The sequence below is a fragment of the Cetorhinus maximus genome, chromosome 36, assembly GCF_964194155.1.
Source record: "Cetorhinus maximus chromosome 36, sCetMax3.hap1.1, whole genome shotgun sequence".
Classification (NCBI taxonomy): domain Eukaryota; kingdom Metazoa; phylum Chordata; class Chondrichthyes; order Lamniformes; family Cetorhinidae; genus Cetorhinus; species Cetorhinus maximus.
Genome location: NC_135914.1, coordinates 5321849 through 5343566, shown reverse-complemented (window position 1 = coordinate 5343566; position 21718 = coordinate 5321849). Strand labels below are relative to the sequence as shown.

The window sequence follows — 21718 nt, the reverse complement described above, 5'->3', positions numbered from 1 at the left end:
GAGACCTCTTGGAATGTCCCAAAAGCAAGCCAACTACCTCAGTGCTGACTGGCAAATGAAGCTCGGGCATGTGTTGCTCCTGATGGTGCCATATCGCAAAGAGCAACGTGTCACTCACAGATCCATCAGAGAGCGTACATCGCTCTTACGTTTTACCTGTAGCCCACACCCCAACCAACCGGCCAGGCTAGTAATCACCTCCCAGCTTCTGCACACGAGGGCGGGATGCGGGGCAAAAGACATAAGACCACCCTGATTTCCAGTGTCTGTGTTACTGAGATCAGTACGAAAGTCACAGGCACAAACATGCCTGTATCCTCCTGCGATGTCTCAGTGTGATGTCTAGCAGAGCACCATGAAACTAGTGTGAGTTATACTGTGCCCACCCATATTACTCAGCACTGGAGAATGAAGATCACTGGCCAGTCAGAGAATAGAAATTGAGCAGCTCAACTACAGGCAAACAAAATGGAAGGGACACAGAATCTGTGAGAGCTCAGCACAGACATGGTGGCCAAGAGAGCAGTAAAAGCACACTGGATACAGAGGAAAGAAAACAGAAAAAGAGTAACAAGCAAAAAAAGAAGTAAGTAATTAGATGGAATGGGAGAGAAAGCGAATGACATGAAGACAAAGGGTGCCTGTGACACAGGTAAAAAAGGAGAGGGGGAAGGAGGGATAGTAATTGTAAAAATCCAGTTCAAAGTGACAATGTGTTTTATCTTTAAATCACTGTTTGTTAAAGACTTAGTTGCCTCTTTAAAACAACTCAAACTCAAGCGCAGGAAACCTAAAACACTTCAACAAGCAATGGGACTGAAGTGACAGCCTTTTCTCACCTGTGTAATAACGGCGTCCAGTCCGCTCTGTCCCCAGGCATAATCGGCAGGGTTTGAGTGCAGCATCCCGCTCCTCAGGAAGGAGAAGAGATTGAGAACACTTCACCATCACAGGGTTACTCCATGAATAAATCAGCAAAATTCACAAATTTCTGTTTATTACCCCAAATACAATGCATTCCCAGGGTAGCAACAGCACAGAGTTGATTCAGTGTAAAGCTCCTTCTACACTGTCCCCATCAAACACTCCCAGGACAGGTACAGCACGGGGTTAGATACAGAGTAAAGCTCCCTCTACACTGTCCCCATCAAACACTCCCAGGACAGGTACAGCACGGGGTTAAATACAGAGTAAAGCTCCCTCTAAACCGTCCCCATCAAACACTCCCAGGACAGGTACAGCACGGGGTTAAATACAGAGTAAAGCTCCCTCTACACTGTCCCCGTCAAACACTCCCAGGACACGGGATTAGATACAGAGTAAAGTTCCCTCTGCACTGTCCCAAGGGGGTTTTTGGGGGGGTGGGGGGGGGAGAGAGAGATTGGGAAATGAAAGGTGCAGAGTATGTTGCACTTACCAGGAGAATGTCTGCGGAGAGCCTGAGATTCCAGCATTGAAGAGTCCTGCAAACAGCTGCTGGATTATTCTGTAAATACACAAAAGACAAGAAATGAGCAACAGCCAGTCATGCAGACAGTGTCCAGGAAACCATTTGGGGATCAAGAGGTCACCTGGGATACACATGGAGTTTCAATTGTTTCATTTATTCATGGGATGTGAGAGTTGGTGGCTCGGTCTTCTTCAGAGCTAAGGAGAAGTAGAAATGTGATGAAATTTATACTGTTTAAGGGGGGGGGAGCAGGTGAAGCTGGATAGAAGGCCAGTGATAGGTGGGGGCGAAGGAGAGATTGAGAAAAGATGTCCTGGACAAAAAGATAAAGGGAATGTTAATAGTTGTGCATGACATCTTTGTCAATCTCTCCTTACCCCCACCTATCACTGGCCTTCTATCCAGCTTCGCCTGCTCCCCCCCCCTTAAACAGTATAAATTTCATCACATTTCTACTTCTCCTTAGCTCTGAAGAAGGGTCATACAGACTCGAAATGTTAACTCTGTTTCTCTCTCCACAGATGCTGTCAGACCTGCTGAGTTTTTCCAGCATTTTCTGTTTTTATTTATTACCCGTCCCTAATTGCCCCTTGAGAAGGTGGTGGTGAGCTGCCATCTCGAACCGCTGCAGTCCCTGTGGTGTAGGTACACCCACAGTCCTGTTTGAAAGGGAGTTCCAGGATTTTGACCCAGTGACAGTGAAGGAACAGCGATACAGTTCCAAGTCAGGATGATGTGTAGCTTGGAGGGGAACTTCCAGGTGGCGGTGTTCCCGTGTATCTGCTGCCCTTGTCCTACTAGGTGGTAGAGGTTTTGGATTTGGAAGGTGCTGTCGAAGGAGCCTTGGTGAGTTTCCACAGTGCACCTTGTAGATGGTACACACTGCTGCTACTGTGTGTCAGTGGTGGAGGAAGTGAATGTTTAAAGTGGTCAATGGGTGCCAATCAAGTGGGCTGCTTTGTCCTGGATGGTGTTGAGCTTCTCAAGTGCTGTTGGAGCTGCAGTCATCCAGGAAAGTGCAGAGTATTTAGTCACACTCCCAGCTTGTGCCTTGTAGATGGTGGACAGGCTATGGGGAGTCAGGTGGTGAGTTACTAGTTGCAGAATTCCTAGCCTCTGACCTGCTCTTGTATCCACAGTATTTATATGGCTGGTCCAGTTCAGTTTCTGGTCAATGGTAACCCTGAGGATGTAGATAGTGAGGGATTCAGTGATGGTAATACCATTGAACGTCATGGGGAGATGGTTAGATTCTCTCTTGTTGTAGATAATCATTGCCTGGCACTGGTGTGACGCAAACTCATTCTTGCTACTTATCAGCCCCAGCCTGAATGTTACATATGAACATACAAATTAGGATCAGGAGTAGGCCACTCAGCCCCTCGAGCCTGCTCTGCCATTCAACAAGTTCATGGATGATCTCATTTTAAACTCAACTTCACATTCCTGCATACCCCTGATGACCTTTCACTCCCTTGCTTATCAAGAATCTATCCACCTCTGCCTTAAAGTTGTTCAAAGACTCTGCCTCAGCCACTTGTTGAGGAAGAGAACTCTCACAGCCCTCAGAGAAAAAACGTTGTTCATGCCTTGCTGTATGCAAGCACCTCAGTACTCTGGAGGACACCGGGTTCTGTATCTAGCATATGAAATAGGAGCAGAAATAGGCCATTCAGCCCCTCGAGCCTGCTCCACTATTCAGTAAGATCATGGCTGATCTGTGTGTTTCAAATTCCACATTCCCATCTACCCCTGATAACCTTTGATTCCCTTGCCTAAACAAGAATCTATCTACCTCCACCTTACAAATATTCAATGACCCCGTCTCTTCCACCTTCTGAGGCAGAAAGTTCCAAAGTCGCACAACCCTCTGAGAGAAAAAAAAATCCTCATCTCTGTCCTAAAAGGGTGACCCCTAATTTTAAAACTGTGGCCCCCTAGTTCTGGACTCGCCCACAAGAGGAAACATCCTTTCCATGTCCACCTTGTCAATACCGTTCAGGATCTTATATACTTCAATCAAGTCACCCCCTCACTCTTCTGACCTCCAGTGGAAACAAGCCCAGTCTGTCCAACCTTTCCTCATCAGACAACCCACTCATTCCAGGTATCACTCTAGTAAACCTCCTCTGAAATGCCTCCCAACGCATTTACATCCTTCCTTAAATATGGAGACCAAAACTGCACATAGTATTCAAGATGCGGTCTCACCATTGCCCTGTATAACTGAAGCATAACATCCTTACTTTTATGTTCAATGCCTCTTGTAACAAAGGATAACATTCCATTAGCCGCCTTAATTACTTGCTGTACCTGCATACTAACTTTTTGTGACTCACGCAGTAGAACACCTAGATCCCTCTGCACCTCAGAATTCTGCAGCTGTTCTGTTTAATTAATACTCTGCTTTTTTATTCTTCCTGCCAAAGTGAACAACTTCACATTTTCCCACATTATACTCCAGCTGCCATGTTTTTGCCCGCTCACTGAACCTATTTATATCCTTCTGCAACCTCATGTCCTCTTCACAACATACATTCCTACCTATCTTTGTGCCATCTACAAATTTAGCTACCATGTCTTCGCTCCCCTTATCTAAGTCATTGATATAAATTGTAAAAGTTCAGGACCCAACACAGACCCCTACGGAACTCCGTTCGTCATAATCTGCCAATCAGAAAGAGACCCATTTATGCACACTGTCTGCTTTCTGCCAGCCAGCCAATCTTCTATACATGCTAATATGTCACTCCCTACACCTTGAGCTTTTATTTTCTGCAATAACCTTTGATGTGGCACCTTATCAAATGCCTTCTGGAAATCCAAGTACAGTACATCTAAAGGTTCCCCTTCATCCACAGCACATGTTACTCCTTCAAAGAACTCCAATAAATTGGTTAAACATGATTTCCCTTTCACAAAACCATGCTGGCTCTTCCTGACTACCTTGAGTTTCTCCAAGTACCCAGCTATAACCTCCTTAATGATCAATTCTAACACTTTACCCACGACAGATGTCAAGCTAACTGGCCTATAGTTTCCTGTTTTCTGCCTCCGTCCCTTCTTGAACAGAGGGGTTATATTTGCTACTTTCTAGGCTGATGGAACCTCTCCAGAATCTGGTGAATTTTGGAAAATTAACACCAACACATCTACTATTTCATCAGCCACCTCTTTTAAGACCCTAGGATGAAGTCCGTCAGGACCCGGAGACTTGTCAGCCCGCAGCTCCATCAGTTTGCTCAGTACCGCTTCCCTAGTGATTGTAATTTCACCAAGTTCCTCTCTCCCTTCCACTTCCTGATTTACAGCTTCACTGGAATGTTTTTTGTATCTTTTATAGTGAACACAGAAGCAAGATATCTGTTCATTTCATCTGCCATTTCCTTATTATCGACTATTAACTCCCCATTGTCACTCTCTAGAGGACCAACAGTCACTTTACTTACTCTTTTCCTTTTCAAATAACTGTAGAAACTCTTGGTATCCGTTTTTACATTTCTAGCTAGCTTCCTCTCATACTCATTTCTTTCTCCTGATTAAGCTTTTAGTCATTCTCTGCTGTTCTTTATATTCTGACCAATCATCTGTCCTGCCACTCATCTTTGCGTAGTTATATGCTTTTTCCTTAAGTCTGACGCTTTCCTTAACTTCTTTAGTTAACCACGGATGGTGGGTCCTCCCCTTAGAGTTTTTCTTTTTAGTAGGAATATACTTATTCTGAGTATTCTGAAATATCCCCTTAAATGTCTGCCACTGCTTCTCTATTGATCTATCCCCTAGCCTAGTATCCCAGTTCACTTCAGCTCGCTCAGCTTTCATGCCCATATACTTTCCCTTATTTAATCTTAAAATACTAATCTTAGATTCACTCTTCTCCCTTTCAAACTGGATGTAAAATTCAATCACATGTGTGGTCACTGCTACCTAGGGGTGCCTTTACTCCGAGGTCATTAATTAATCCTGTCACATTACACAACGCCAAGTCTAATATAACCTGCTCTTTGATTGGTTCCACAACGAGCTACTCTTAGAAACTATCTACCTTGGAAGCATCCAAGCTACTACGGCCAATCTGATTTTTCCAATTTATATGTAGATTAAAATCACCCTTGATTATCGCTGTCCCTTTATTACAAGCACCCAATATTTCTTCTTGTATACTTTGTCCTATATTGTGGTTACTGTTAGGGAGCCTGTAGACCACTCTCACTAGTAACTTCTTTCCACTGTTATTCCTCATCTTCACCTGAACTGATTCTATGTCCTGATCTCCTGAACCTATTGCATCAATGCCATGCTTGATTAACAGTGCTACTTCTCCACCTTTACCTAGCTTTCTGTTCTTCTTGAATGTCATATACCCCTCAGTCTTCAGGACCCAATCTTTGTCAACCTGCAGCTACATCTCTGTAATGGCTATCAGATCATATTTATTTACTTCAACGTGCGCTATCAATTCATTTACTTTGTTAGGAATGCTACGCACGTTCAGATACAGAGCCTTTAGTTTTATCTTTTTGTTATTTTTGTAACATCTAGTCTTGACCACTAGTGTATTCCTATGTTTTTCTCTCTCTCTTTCTCTTCCTGCCATTCTCTGACCCTCATTTCCCATTTTACTATTTTGCTCTCCTGCCTTGACTCTACCCCTTGATTTGCTATATCTACCCAAGCTTTATCCCTCACCCCCCTTGTTTAGTTTAAAGCCTTCTCTACTTTCTTAGTTCCGTGGCTTGCTATGGTTCAGGTGTTGACTGACCCAACATTACAGCCCCCACTTTCCCAAGTACTGATGCCAGTGCCCCACGAACTGGAGCCCACTTTTCCCACACTGGGCTTTGAGCCACACATTCATTTCTCTAATTTTATTCGCCCTTTGCCAATTTGCATGTGGCCTTTGAGGTTATGCTTCTTAATTTGGTGTCTAGCTCCTCATACTGACTACCCAGAGCCTCCTTCCTCGTCCTGCTTATGTCAATGGTACCTACATGGACCACAACAAGTAGATCCTCCCCCTCCCACTGTAAGTTCCTCTTGAGCCTTGAGCAAATGTCCTGAACCCTGGCACTGGGCTGGCAACACAGCCTCTCACTCATTGCTGCAGAGAACAGTGTCAATCCCCCACACTATACTGTCCCCTACTACCATTACATTCCTGTTTGCTCCCCCCACTTGAATGGCTTCCTGTACCACAGAACCAGCCTGCAGCCCCCACTCTCAAGCAAACAAGCTGAAAGAACCTCAAACCTTTGGAAATTGCAGAGGCTGACACTTCTGCCTTCTGGGTCCCCTTACCTGCCTCACTCACAGTCATACCCTCCTGTCCCTGACCACTTTCCAAATCGTAAGACCCTCTCCTAAGGGGTGTGACCATGTCCTGGTACAAAGCGTCCAGGTAACTTTCCCCCTTCCTGATATGTCGCAGTGTCTGCAGCTCGGCCTCCAGCTCAATAACTCTGAGCTGAACTGCAGACACTTACTGAAGACATATTTGCCCTGACTAGTGTCACACTGATCATCTAGCTTCTTCCCTGTAGTAGAGCAAGAACTTGTTCCTAGAGGGTGAACAAGTTAGAAAAAGCATGGGAGCACCTCCCTCCCCTCCTCACCGAGCTCCCTGAACTCACCAAACTCCCAGCACTCCGTTGACGTGGCACTCTAGTGCTAGGTCGCACTGAAATCGTTTCAGCAGTACCTCCCTCCCTAATTCATATTCTCTGTGAGTAATTGCTGTCCCCAATGTAGCATGGAGTTATTTCCAAGTAAATCTCAAGTATAACCGGGCAGCAGTAGTTGCTACAGTTAGTTCGGAGGCCTGAGTTAGGGCAGCAGGGAAAAATATTCAGCCAGGAATCCTGCTCCTCATTACAATCGAGACCATTGCTGATGTTAACCAAGAACAGGACTGGTCTTAGCTGCGATGCCTGTTGCCCAGGGCCACACGTGAAGTGAGTATGGGGGGCAATGAATCACAGATCCTGCACCAAGCAAGAGTCAGCACCTGCAAGAGATATTAGGAAATAGAATAGAAGACTAAATGCACAGAACAAATAGCAAAAGCTGATTACTTCTACCAAGCACTGGCCCTCCAGTTCTAACAGCACAACGCAGGTAGAGGTTTGGTAACTAACCTACCCTTCAATGGCTGGAGACCTCTCAGGGCGCGACGTTCCCCGAGATCGGTATCTTCTAGCCATCGGTAACCTCGTGTGCCGGCTGGGACCCCAGATGTCATTCTGCTGGCTTCCTCGCTCTGTCTCTCCACTATCGTGATCTAGAGAGGTCCCACTACGCAAGGGTCTCCCATCAACGAACAGGAAGGTCTGGTCCAGGTTTAGGAAGGTGCGATCCCATAGCTGCACAACAGAAACAGAGTTGTAACACCATCTGGGGCTGGGTGGAGACTGCAGCAGAGACTGGACAGCAGCTTCAGTAAGGGGCTGGCTGTCAGCTCCAGCACGGGGCAGTTCCAGCAGGCTGCTGGAGGGGTAAATGCATCACTCACCAGCTGGGCAACAGTTAGACCATCAGAATATATCTCAGCACCCCAGAGTTAGGAATCAGCCAGGGCTCCCGCTCCTGGTCATTGAGCAGTGGTCCTTGCTGGAACCTGGCGAAGATGGAGGAATCGGACTGGGCTGTGATGTCCACCACGATGCAATAACCTGTTGGCACTCACTTATACAGGATGATCGGGTGTGAGCACAAGACTTGACAGGAAGATCCTCCTTCTGTTGTATTAAAGAATTATTATGTGTCCAACACAGGCTGGATGCACAGTACAAAGGGTTTTTAAAGAATTTGCTCTTTAATGGATGTGTGCATTGCTGTTAAAGCCAACATTTGTTGCGCATCCCTAATTGCCCTTGAAATGAGTGGCTTGCTAGGCCATTTCAGAGGGCAATTAAGAGTCAAACACATTGCTGTGGGGTTGGAGTCACGTGTAGGCCAGACCGGGTAAGAATGGCAGATTTCCTTTCCTAAAGGGCATTCGAGAATCAGATGGGTTTTTACAACAATCGACCATCGTTTCATGGTCACCATTTATTCGGACTAGATTTCAATTCCAGATTCAGTCATTGTACCATGTTCATATTTCTCAGCCGCCAAATTACCTCTGCAAACTGGGTGGCTGAATCATCATCAAGTCCATTGGTTCCACTGTCCAAGAAGCTGCAGAGACACAAGCACAGTATACAGGGCAAATGATAATCTGTCTTTGCAGATTCATCAGAAGCATTTTCCTTCAACATAAGCACTCTGAGACCCCTTTCACAGGGAGCCTCACTGACCCGGGACTCCTTTCACAGAGTGTTTCGGGAAGGGGTGGAGTCAGGTGAAAGGGCATAGTCTCCTCTTTTGCTCACACACCCTACACCAAAATTTTACATTTTACTTCAAAGCTGCTATCAGTCCTCCTCCAAATATATCCCAAAATCACCTTTCAAATCCTTGCCCCACCATACTCCCCAACCCCCTTAGCCCCAAACCCACCCCAGCACTCCCCTGCTATTCTCTTCCCTCCCTCACATTCCCTCTTATTCTTCACCTCCCCCTTTTTCTTACATCACTTTTCCCTGTCAGCTTTCACATTCTCTTTGCTCCTCTACTTTACCTCTCTCCCTCCTAGCCTCACACACTCCTCTCATCCCCTTTCCACTCTCAATTCCCCCTTTTGCCCACTTCCTCGTCCCTTCCCCCACCCCTCCACTCCTGCCTAATTCCATCGCCGATTCCCCTGCCTAATCACCCTCAGCTCTTCCCCTCACCCTCTCCATTCCTGCCCAATACCCCTCCTCCCCCCCTCTAAGCTAAAATTTTGGGCGGGAGTTCGAAGAAAAAAAAATCAGCATTGGTTTCTGCTACAGGCTACTATCACACCTTCCTAGTGGAAATGCCTGGAACTGTACACAGGACCAGGCCAGTATCAGATGCCTCTCACCACTGAATAATCCAACATTCATCTGCTGGGCATAAAAAGATGAAGTGGAAATACTCTGCTAAACAATCAGCACCACCAATACCCAAGTTACAAATGCTGGTGACAGTCTGCACCGTCAGGAGACCAGCAGCTTAATAATTGACAAAGCTCCACACACCTCGTTTCATCTGTGACCTCCTCTATAAACCCGGATTCACACCGAGGGCAGGTGTATTCCTGGAAGGCAATAAAACACACCCATTACAACCAGCCTGGCAAGGGCAGACCGGAATCATTATCTATAGTTGCTTGGTAGTACAGAACTTGAGTATTGCTGAAAGAAAAAGACACATGCTGTTGAAACTTTTTTGTCTTGTACTCATCAGGACAGATGTAGGAATGCCAAATTTCAAAGGGAACCACAATTTATACTGCATGAGAAAAGGGATGCTGATTGATTGGCAAGTCGGCTCTGATTGATTGAGACATCGCCATGGCAAATGCACCAGGGAGCTATTGTCCCCCATGCTTTTGTTTATTCCAAAAAGGGGCAATGTCTGGACATATTCCTTGTGCTGCAGAGGATAGTTCCTTGCATATGACTATATGTAGCTTCTAGCAAGTGTAAGTGAGCTACATTGTGAGCCCAATTGCTAATCTTAAATTGGTTGTTAGTGTAATTCTTAGCACACTCAGGATTGTTCAGCAAATGCTGTCCAATTGCAGAATCACATATAATGTTAGACATTATGTTCTGAGTTTTACAAGCACAGGTTGGTTGAGTAAGGTCAGTACTCCGCCTATTGTGAACAGCCAAAGGGACGTGCTGTTCAATATGATCCGCCAGTCACTGGTACGTACAGCCTATATGCCTGGCATCACATTGGCACTGAAATTCATTTACCACATTACTCATTTGTGTGGCAGGCAGAATCTCTTTCTGGCTTGTCGGCAGAATCCTGTCAGTGGAAAACACCACTCATGTTGCCACTGCACTGTCGAAGCATGAAAAGGCTTGCTTCACCAGTTGCTGGAATTTACTTCAGATATACTCTCCCTGTGTCAATAGTCTTCCAGAGAGAGTGTACCTGACCCATATCGAGGCAGTGTGTGTGTACCTGACCCATATCGAGGCAGTGTGTGTGTACCTGACCCATATCAAGGCAGTGTGTGTGTACCTGACCTATATCGAGGCAGTGTGTGTGTACCTGACCCATATCGAGGCAATGTGTGTGTACCTGACCCATATCCAGGCAGTGTAAGTGTACCTGACCTATATCCAGGCAGAGAATGTACCAGAATAAAATCCACATAGAATACATCAGAAGAACATCCACAGAGGGAGAATACCAGAACGATATCCACAGTGAGAGAGAGTATATCAGAACAATATCCAATGAGAGAGAGCATACTGAAACAATATCTACAGTGTGTGTGTATTGGAAGAATATCCACACATAGAGGACATGCTGGAACCGTATTCACACAGCCAATGCCTGTGCACCATCTACAAGGCACAAGGCAACTACACTCACAAAGCTCGACACCATCAAGGACAAAGCAGCCTGCTTAATCGGCACCCCATCCCCCACCTTAAACATTCACTCCCTCCACCACCAGCACCCAGTGGCAGCAGTTGGTACCATCTACAAGATGCACAGCAGCAACTCACCACGCCTCCTTCGACAGCACCTTCCAAACTCAGCTAGAAGGACAAGGGCAGCAAACGCATAGGAAAACCACCACCTGCAAGTTCCCCTCTAAGCCACACACCATCATGACTTGAACTATATTGCCGTTCCTTCACTGTTGCTGGCCAAAAACCTGGAATTCTCTTCCTATCAGCACTATATGTGTACTCACGCCACATAGACAGCAACAGTTCAAGACAACAGCTCACCAGCATCTTCTCAAGGACAAACAGAGATGGAATGCTGGTCTTGCCAGCGAGGCTTACATCTCATGAAATTATACAGACTATACCGGAAAATATAGAGAAACAGTATACCAGAAAATATAGAGAGTGTATACCGGAAAATATACAGAGAGAATACACTGGAAAATATACAGAGGATACCGGAAAATATACAGAGGGGATATACCGCGAAATATACAGAATATACAGGAAAAATATGCACAGAGGGAGAGTATACTGGAAGACCATCCACACAAGCAGAATATACCAAAACCATATCAATACAGAGTAAGTGCACCAGACAATATAGAGACAGAGCACACCGCAAGACTATCCGACACAGGGAGAGCGGTGTGCAAGACTACCCCTCACAGGGACAGTACACTGAAGACTGTCCACACAGGGAGGGTACACTGAAGACTGTCCACACAGGGAGGGTACACTGAAGACTGTCCACACAGGGAGGGTACACTGAAGACTGTCCACACAGGGAGGGTACACTGAAGACTGTCCACACAGGGAGAGTACACTGAAGACTGTCCACACAGAGAGAGTACACTGAATACTGTCCACACAGGGAGGGTACACTGAAGACTGTCCACACAGGGAGAGTACACTGAAGACTGTCCACACAGGGAGAGTACACTGAAGACTGTCCACACAGGGAGGATACACTGAAGACTGTCCACACAGGGAGGGTACACTGAAGACTGTCCACACAGAGAGGGTACACTGAAGACTGTCCACACAGTGAGGGTACACTGAAGACTGTCCACACAGAGAGAGTACACTGAAGACTGTCCACACAGGGAGGGTGCACTGAAGACTGTCCACACAGGGAGGGTACACTGAAGACTGTCCACACAGGGAGGGTACACTGAAGACTGTCCACACAGAGAGAGTACACTGAATACTGTCCACACAGAGAGAGTACACTGAATACTGTCCACACAGAGAGAGTACACTGAATACTGTCCACACAGAGAGAGTACATTGAATACTGTCCACACAGAGAGAGTACACTGAATACAGTCCACACAGAGAGAGTACACTGAATACTGTCCACACAGAGAGAGTACACTGAATACTGTCCACACAGAGAGAGTACACTGAATACTGTCCACACAGAGAGAGTACACTGAATACTGTCCACACAGAGAGAGTACACTGAATACTGTCCACACAGGGAGAGTACACTGAAGACTGTCCACACAGGGAGAGTACACTGAAGACTGTCCACACAGAGAGTACACTGAATACTGTCCACACAGGGAGAGTACACTGAAGACTGTCCACACAGGGAGAGTACACTGAATACTGTCCACACAGAGAGAAAGTACACTGGATGACTATCCACAGAGACAGAGTCTACACAGAAGGAAAGTGTACACTGGAACCACATCCACACAGAGAAAGCGTAGACTGGAAGAGTATCCACACAGAGTGTGTATCGTAGAACCACTAAGATCAGCAGAGATACTGTCAGTAACACAGGGTGCTGGGGGAGAGAGGGGTTACTGAGTGACAGTGTGAGGGAGCTGGATTAACGGTCAGTAGAGATACAGTCAGTTACACAGGGTGCATGAGGGAGGAGTTACTGACTGACAGTGTGAGTGAGCTGGGTTAACATCATTAGAGATACAGTCAGTAACACAGGGTGCTGCGGGGGGGTTACTGAGTGACAGTGTGAGGGAGCTGGATTAACATCAGTAGAGATACAGTCAGTAACACAAGGCGCTGGGGGGAGAGGGGTTACTGAGTGAGAGTGTGAGGGAGCTGGATTAACATCAGTAGAGATGCAGTCAGTTACACAGGGTGCATGAGGGAGAGGGGTTACTGACAGTGTGAGTGAGCTGGATTAACATCAGTAGAGATACAGTCAGTTACACAGGGTGTTGGGGGGGAGAGCTGTTACTGAGTGACAGTGTGAGGGAGCTGGATTAACATCAGTAGAGATACAGTCAGTTACACAGGGTGTTGGGGGAGAGAGCTGTTACTGAATGACAGTGTGAGGGAGCTGGATTAACATCAGCAGAGATACAGTCAGTAACACAGGGTGCTGCGGGGGGGTTACTGAGTGACAGTGTGAGGGAGCTGGATTAACATCAGTAGAGATACAGTCAGTAACACAAGGCGCTGGGGGGAGAGGGGTTACTGAGTGAGAGTGTGAGGGAGCTGGATTAACATCAGTAGAGATGCAGTCAGTTACACAGGGTGCATGAGGGAGAGGGGTTACTGACAGTGTGAGTGAGCTGGATTAACATCAGTAGAGATACAGTCAGTTACACAGGGTGTTGGGGGGGAGAGCTGTTACTGAGTGACAGTGTGAGGGAGCTGGATTAACATCAGTAGAGATACAGTCAGTTACACAGGGTGTTGGGGGAGAGAGCTGTTACTGAATGACAGTGTGAGGGAGCTGGATTAACATCAGCAGAGATACAGTCAGTAACACAGGGTGCTGCGGGGGGGTTACTGAGTGAGAGTGTGAGGGAGCTGGATTAACATCAGTAGAGATACAGTCAGTAACACAGGGTGCATGAGGGAGAGGAGTTACTGAGTGACAGTGTGAGGGAGCTGGATTAACATCAGTAGAGATACAGTCAGTAACACTGGGTGCTAGGGCAGAGGGGTTACTGAGTGACAGTGTGAGGGAGCTGGATTAACATCAGTAGAGATACAGTCAGTAACACAGGGTGCTGGGGGGAGAGGGGTTAATGAGTGACAGTGTGAGGGAGCTGGATTAACATCAATAGAGATACAGTCAGTAACACAGGGCGCTGGGTGGGTGGGGGGTGAGGTGTGCATGAGTGAGAATGTGAGGGAATTGGATTAACATCACGAGAGTTAGAAGCCAGGATGGAAAGAGAATAGTCAATTGAAGCATTTGATATTAATTCAGCTCATCAGTATTGTTACATTCAGAAACTGCACTGTCAGTTCCACAAGTTCCTCAGCATCAATGTTTAAGGCAACCTATTTATTTAAAACAGCCTCCACAAAATGGTCACCATCAAAATTTCTCTCAGTTATTCAGGGCACTAGTGAGACGCTCTCTAATATAGGTTCGACTCACAAATCCTATTACAAAGCCACACTCTCAGTGTCACCATCCCACTCGTCCATTCTGAAGGTGAGTGTTTACTGGCCTCAATGGAGGACCGACCCCAATAACACTAAACAGTGGAGACAGGGCTTCAATAAACCTGAACCAGCCTTGAATATATAAGAGGTCTCCATGGTGACCATCGCCAGGGGACGGGAGGGGGTGGTCTCCATGGTGACCATCGCCAGAGGACGGGAGGGGGTGGTCTCCAAGGTGACCATCGCCAGGGGACGGGAGGGGGTGGTCTCCATGGTGACCATCATCGGGGGATGGGAGGGGGTGGTCTCCATTGGGACCATCGCCAGGGGATGGGAGGGGCTGGTCTCCAAGGTGACCATCGCCAGGGGACGGGAGGGGGTGGTCTCCATGGTGACCATCATCGGGGGATGGGAGGGGGTGGTCTCCATTGGGACCATCGCCAGGGGATGGGAGGGGCTGGTCTCCATTGGGACCATCGCCAGGGGATGGGAGGGGCTGGTCTCCATTGGGACCATCGGCAGGGGATGGGAGGGGGTGGTCTCCATTGGGACCATCGCCAGGGGATGGGAGGGGGTGGTCTCCATTGGGACCATCGGCAGGGGATGGGAGGGGGTGGTCTCCATTGGGACCATCGCCAGGGGATGGGAGGGGGTGGTCTCCATGGAGACCATCGCCAGGGGATGGGAGGGGGTGGTCTCCATGGGGACCATCGCCAGGGGATGGGAGGGGGTGGTCTCCATGGGGACCATCGCCAGGGGATGGGAGGGGGTGGTCTCCATGGGGACCATCGCCAGGGGATGGTCTCCATGGGGACCATCGCCAGGGGATGGGAGGGGTGGTCTCCATGGTGACCATCACCAGGGGATGGGAGGGGGTGGTCTCCATGGTGACCATCACCAGGTGATGGGAGGGGGTGGTCTCCATGGTGACCATCACCATGGGATGGGAGGGGGTGGTCTCCATGGTGACCATCACCAGGGGATGGGAGGGGGTGGTCTCCTTGGGGGCCATCACCAGGGGATGGGAGGGGGTGGTCTCCATGGTGACCATCACCAGGGGATGGGAGGAGGTGGTCTCCATGGTGACCATCACCAGGGGATGGGAGGGGGTGGTCTCCATGGTGACCATCACCAGGGGATGGGCTGCTGTCAGTTGATTGTAATGAATGATTTTCATGGCTGCCCATGATTTCCAATGACCCCTGCCCTCCATCACTAATCCCTAACCCAGCTCTGATCTTTAACTGGGTGATATTTACCCCTCTCCAGACCTTCCAAAGTCGGGTTTAAAATCCAAAAATGTTTCTAAACTACACAAATAAAGATAATTCGATAAAACAGCAGTTTTGGGTCTAAAGATGTGTTGGGTGTCGGATAAGGGGAAGAAAGTGTATGTATCGGGCAGAGCCCCCCTTACCGGCAGCTTGGGACAAACCTCCCCCTTGCAGCAGTGGCAGAAGAAGCGAAGCGGAGAGACGGCCGCAGCCTCCGCCATCTTACCCGCTGACGTCACTCGCTATCCCGGCAGCCCACAGGCCGCCTGCCGCGGAACTGGGTCTGCGGGATCGCGATGGCGGCCATGTTTGTGCGGGGCAGGGACCGGAAGTTTCATTGCAAATAGGATCCGGAGGAAAAAAACAGGAGACGGCCGGCGGTGGGGGGGAGAACCCGCACATCCGGAGTGCGAGGGCCTTTACCCCCAGAAGTAGAAAGTGGCCCGAGGACGACAGGAGCCCGTGAGCGGTCAGTGAAGTGAGTGAGAGGCCGAGGCTTCAGGGGAAGGGAGGCCGCGGGGAGGAAACAGCACGGGGTTAGATACAGAGTAAAGCTCCCTCTACACCGTCCCCATCAAACACTCCCAGGACAGGTACAGCACGGGGTTAGATACAGAGTAAAGCTCCCTCTACACCGTCCCCATCAAACACTCCCAGGACAGGTACAGCACGGGGTTAGATACAGAGTAAAGCTCCTTCTACACCGTCCCCATCAAACACTCCCAGGACAGGTACAGCACGGGGTTAGATACAGAGTAAAGCTCCCTCTACACCGTCCCCATCAAACACTCCCAGGACAGGTACAGCACGGGGTTAGATACAGAGTAAAGCTCCCTCTACACCGTCCCCATCAAACACTCCCAGGACAGGTACAGCACGGGGTTAGATACAGAGTAAAGCTCCCTCTACACTGTCCCCATCAAACACTCCCAGGACAGGTACAGCATGTCTGGCATCCGTCTGTCTTGGGAGACGATGGGCTGCTGCAGGTGTCTGTGTCACTTCTGGATTAGACGTTGTTTGTTGTGGCTGTAGAGGCTGATTCACGGGTGGCAGTCTCTTCTGGCACAGACGAGTGGCATGGATGTGAGGTCGATGATTTGTTTTCATTCTGGCGGGTCTCTTTTCCAACTTCTTGTCATTTCTTTTCTCAATTTTTTCCACACTCTTCCAGACTGCTTGTCTCCAGGCAGTCTGGTCAGCAACGAGGACTTCCTATGCATTGACTCCAGTCCTGGCCGTCTTGAGGTCTTACTTACAGACGTCCTTGTATCACAGGTGGAGGCAACCTGTTGGTCCTGTGTGGATAGCCAACTTGCCATAGAGCATGTCTTTGGGGATGTGGTCGTCATTCATTTGGCTCACATGACCCAGCCATCGGAGCCACCACCTCTCGAGAGCAGACATGCTGGGGATCTTTGCACCCTGGTGCACTCCCATACTTGGAAGTCTGACCTGGCAGGAGATGCCCAATATTTGTCTGAGGAAGTGCAGGTGGAAGCTGTTCATCCGCTTATCTCGACTTGCATGAGTTGTCCTTGCTTCCCGGCGGTAAGGGAGGCTGCTGAGAACACAAGCCAGGAACACGGAGCTTTGTATTTTCAGTTAGTTTGCTGATGGTCCATACTCGATATCCCAACTTTGCCAGCTGCAGCCTTTGCCAATCCTGTTGCTAATTTCGGCATCAAGGGCAAGGTGCTGGTAATTGTTGATCCTCCAGCGTCAGCTCGTGATGTTTGAAAGAAGCTGGAATTTCTAGGTCTTGGCCCATAAATTTTGTCTTCCTGAAGTTGCTTGTCAGCCCAAACCACCCCCCCCCCCACCCCCGGCAGGCCCGGAAGAACCGATCTACAAGCTGTTGCAAATGAACTTCATTATGAGGTGCCAGTGCGGTGCATCAGCAAACAGCAACTCACAGACTCGAACATTACAAACACTGATCCTGGCATGCAGTCTTCTCAAGTTGAACAGCTTAGCATCAGCTCTGGCGTGCAGGTCAACACTCTCATTTGAGTACCTGAAAGTGTACAAGCATGGAGAAAGATATACCAAAGAGAGACGATGTAGAACACAACCCAGCACTCCCAGGACAGGGACAGCACGGGGTTAGATACAGAGTAAAGCTCCCTCTACACTGTCCCCATCAAACACTCCCAGGACAGGGACAGCACGGGGTTAGATACAGAGTAAAGCTCCCTCTACACTGTCCCCATCAAACACTCCCAGGATAGGTACAGCACGGGGTTAGATACAGAGTAAAGCTCTCTACACTGTTCCAAAAATATTTCTGAATCTCACTAGCACCTTTTACAATTGTCCTGCTTGTTTTCTCCCGATTATGTTCTAAGTGCCTTTGACTTCAATGTCTTTGTAAAATTAACAGTCTTTCATTGAACCTGTAGGACTGTACCTAATCTGATCAAAGGCAGATCAGGAATGACGCACCTCGAGGCACAGATCTGCTCCCGTCTGCTCCTGGCACACTACGGCCAGATCGTGGCCAAAGTTGGCACCCACCTGATTCGCACGGGATGCCAACCTCTGCGGCTGATGGCCAACGACACCGAGACGCCAATCGATCAGGTATCAGTGTGTGCACATGAATCTCCTGCTGCAGGCTGCTGCTGCTCCTGAGTCCACGATGAGATAGCTGATCGGATTCTCAGTATTCAAGGGAAAATCAGGCACCTTTCCTGCCACAGCTCTCCACAGAGATTTCGGGACAGTTTCTGTGGGGGGGAGCAGTGCCACAGGAAGCAGCGAGTATATTTATAACTTACTTCATTGTCGGACTTGTACTGAATTGTCGCGTGGTCCCAGCTAGGCCTGAACCCCACTGGGAAACTGTGCTGAGGGAAGAGGAGGGGGATTCAGTTGCACAGGGGAGGTTGGGTTTGTGGGGGCCTTGACTCACACTTTGCTATGTTCCAGGTTAAGAAAGCTCTCTGCGTCCTGATCCATCACAACTTTGCCTCCTATCATGTGCACAAGCGGGGTTTTGTGGAATACGAGGTACACTGTGCGCACATCATTCGCATCCTGCGCTACCCACGCTACATCTACTCAGCCAAGACGCTGTACGGAGACACGGGGGAGCTGATCATCGAGGAGCTCCTGCAGAACGGCAAGATGACAATGAGTGGAGTTGTGAAGAAAGTAGCTGACAGGCTGACGGAGACAATGGAGGGTGAGAGTGTAAGAATAAAGAGAGAGGAGGAGGAAGGGGGAGAGGGTGTGAATGGAGAGAGGGAGGAGGAGAGAGGGTGTGAATGGAGAGAGGGAGAGGGTGTGAATGGATGGAGGGAGGGAGGGGGAGAGAGGGTGTGAATGGAGAGAGGGAGAGGGTGTGAATGGAGGGAGGGAGGGGGAGAGAGGGTGTGAATGGAGAGAGGGAGAGGGTGTGAATGGAGAGGGAGAGGGTGTGAATGGAGGGAGGGAAGGGGAGATAGGGTGTGAATGGAGAGAGGGAGAGGGTGTGAATGGAGGGAGGGAGGGTGTGAATGGAGAGAGGGAGGGTGTGAATGGAGGGAGGGAGGGTGTGAATGGAGGGAGGGAGGGTGTGAATGGAGAGAGGGAGAGGGTGTGAATGGAGGGAGGGAGGGTGTGAATGGAGAGAGGGAGGGTGTGAATGGAGAGAGGGAGGGTGTGAATGGAGAGAGGGAGGGAGAGAGGGTGTGAATGGTGTGAGGGAGGAGAGAGGGTGTGAATGGAGAGAGGGAGGGAGAGAGGGTGTGAATGGTGTGAGGGAGGAGAAAGGGTGTGAATGGAGAGAGGGAGAGAGGGAGGGTGTGAATGGAGAGAGGGAGGGAGAGAGGGTGTGAATGGTGTGAGGGAGGAGAGAGGGAGGGAGAGAGGGTGTGAATGGTGTGAGGGAGGAGAAAGGGTGTGAATGGAGAGAGGGAGGGAGAGAGGGTGTGAATGGTGTGAGGGAGGAGAGAGGGTGTGAATGGAGAGAGGGAGTGAATGGAGAAAGGGAGGGAGAGAGGTTGTGAATGGTATGAGGGAGGAGAGAGGGTGTGAATAGAGAGAGGGAGGGTGTGAATGGTGTGAAGGAGGAGAGAGGGTGTGAATGGAGAGAGGGAGGGAGAGAGGGTGTGAATGGAGAGAGGGAGGGAGAGAGGGGAGAGAGTGAATATAAATGGAGAAAGAGAGGGTGTGAATGGAGAGAGGGGGGAGAGGGAGGGTGTGAATGGAGGGGGAGAGGAGGGAGGGAGTGGGGAGGGGAGAGGAGGGAGGGAGTGGGGAGGGGAGAGGAGGGAGGGAGTGGGGAGGGGAGAGGGGGGAGGGGAAGGAAGGGTGTGATAGGGTGTGACTGGTGAGCGGGAGGGAGAGAGAGTGTGAATGGAGAGGGGGAGGTCTTACAGGACAGTCTGCGTAGAGGGGTCAGTGAGGTATTACAGGACGGTCTGTATAGAGGGGTCAGTGAGGTATTACAGGACGGTCTGTTTAGAGGGGTCAGTGATTACAGGACAGTCTGTATAGAGGGGTCAGTGAGGTATTACAGGACGGTCTGTATAGAGGGGTCAGTGAGGTATTACAGGACGGTCTGTATAGAGGGGTCAGTGAGGTATTACAGGACGGTCTGTATAGAGGGGTCAGTGAGGTATTACAGGACGGTCTGTTTAGAGGGGTCAGTGATTACAGGACGGTCTGTATAGAGGGGTCAGTGAGGTATTACAGGACGGTCTGTATAGAGGGGTCAGTGATTACAGGACGGTCTGTATAGAGGGGTCAGTGATTACAGGACGGTCTGTATAGAGGGGTCAGTGATTACAGGACAGTCTGTATAGAGGGGTCAGTGAGGTATTACAGGACGGTCTGTATAGAGGGGTCAGTGATTACAGCACAGTCTGTATAGAGGGGTCAGTGATTACAGGATGGTCTGTATAGAGGGGTCAGTGATTACAGCACGGTCTGTATAGAGGGGTCAGTGATTACAGGATGGTCTGTATAGAGGGGTCAGTGATTACAGGACAGTCTGTATAGAGGGGTCAGTGATTACAGGACGGTCTGTATAGAGGGGTCAGTGATTACAGCACGGTCTGTATAGAGGGGTCAGTGAGGTATTACAGGACGGTCTGTATAGAGGGGTCAGTGATTACAGCACAGTCTGTATAGAGGGGTCAGTGATTACAGGACGGTCTGTATAGAGGGGTCAGTGATTACAGGACAGTCTGTATAGAGGGGTCAGTGAGGTATTACAGGACGGTCTGTATAGAGGGGTCAGTGATTACAGCACGGTCTGTATAGAGGGGTCAGTGATTACAGGACGGTCTGTATAGAGGGGTCAGTGAGGTATTACAGGACGGTCTGTATAGAGGGGTCAGTGAGGTATTACAGGACGGTCTGTATAGAGGGGTCAGTGAGATATTACAGGACGGTCTGTATAGAGGGGTCAGTGAGGTATTACAGGACGGTCTGTATAGAGGGGTCAGTGAGGTATTACAGGACGGTCTGTATAGAGGGGTCAGTGAGGTATTACAGGACGGTCTGTATAGAGGGGTCAGTGAGGTATTACCGGACGGTCTGTATAGAGGGGTCAGTGAGGTATTACAGGACGGTCTGTATAGAGGGGTCAGTGAGGTATTACAGGACGGTCTGTATAGAGGGGTCAGTGAGGTATTACAGGACGGTCTGTATAGAGGGGTCAGTGAGGTATTACAGGACGGTCTGTATAGAGGGGTCAGTGAGGTATTACAGGACGGTCTGTTACATGGCAGTTCTGTTGAATACGGTTTGCTCAGGTTCTTGGCTGTTTCTCCCCACAGACAGTAAGACCAGGGAATACAGTGAGACCTCCAATACCTTTATACGTTTGGTACAGACGCACTTTCTGCAGAAATGTGGGATGGTCTCAGACTCTGTGAATGCTGAAGGACCACGACCTTCTCCTGCTCCCACCCTGGTCACTGATGAGAAGGAGATGTACACAGTGCCCAATCTCAGCGTTGTCGGTAAGCAGTTCTAAGCACGCTGTCTGCTTTCATTAAGGTTACATTTTTTGTCTGAAGCCAGTAAGTTTTTCCTCCTTATGTGAGTGCATCAGAGCCAAACCTGTCTTCACTCAACATCCT

General features: G+C 49.0%; 2 protein-coding genes across 3 annotated transcripts in view; one reads left to right on the top strand and one right to left on the bottom strand.

Moving 5' to 3' along the window:
• Nucleotides 1-15899, bottom strand: part of rnf115a (ring finger protein 115a) — a 38534-nt gene extending 22635 nt beyond the window's left edge. For both annotated transcript variants that reach the window (XM_078534086.1, XM_078534085.1), the window contains exons 1-6: nucleotides 15788-15899; nucleotides 9553-9611; nucleotides 8569-8626; nucleotides 7589-7809; nucleotides 1418-1486; nucleotides 840-912 (exon numbers count right to left, since the gene is read on the bottom strand). In XM_078534086.1, the coding sequence (XP_078390212.1) occupies nucleotides 840-912; nucleotides 1418-1486; nucleotides 7589-7809; nucleotides 8569-8626; nucleotides 9553-9611; nucleotides 15788-15865 (558 nt within the window). In that variant the 5' untranslated portion in view covers nucleotides 15866-15899. The remainder of the gene's footprint in view (nucleotides 1-839; nucleotides 913-1417; nucleotides 1487-7588; nucleotides 7810-8568; nucleotides 8627-9552; nucleotides 9612-15787) is intronic.
• Nucleotides 15900-16032: 133 nt separating this feature from the next.
• polr3c (polymerase (RNA) III (DNA directed) polypeptide C) overlaps nucleotides 16033-21718 on the top strand; it is a 29844-nt gene continuing 24158 nt past the window's right edge. Inside the window, exons 1-4 of the mRNA XM_078534081.1 lie at nucleotides 16033-16113; nucleotides 18047-18227; nucleotides 18576-18831; nucleotides 21413-21598. Coding sequence (XP_078390207.1) covers nucleotides 18081-18227; nucleotides 18576-18831; nucleotides 21413-21598 — 589 coding nt within the window. The 5' untranslated portion in view covers nucleotides 16033-16113; nucleotides 18047-18080. The remainder of the gene's footprint in view (nucleotides 16114-18046; nucleotides 18228-18575; nucleotides 18832-21412; nucleotides 21599-21718) is intronic.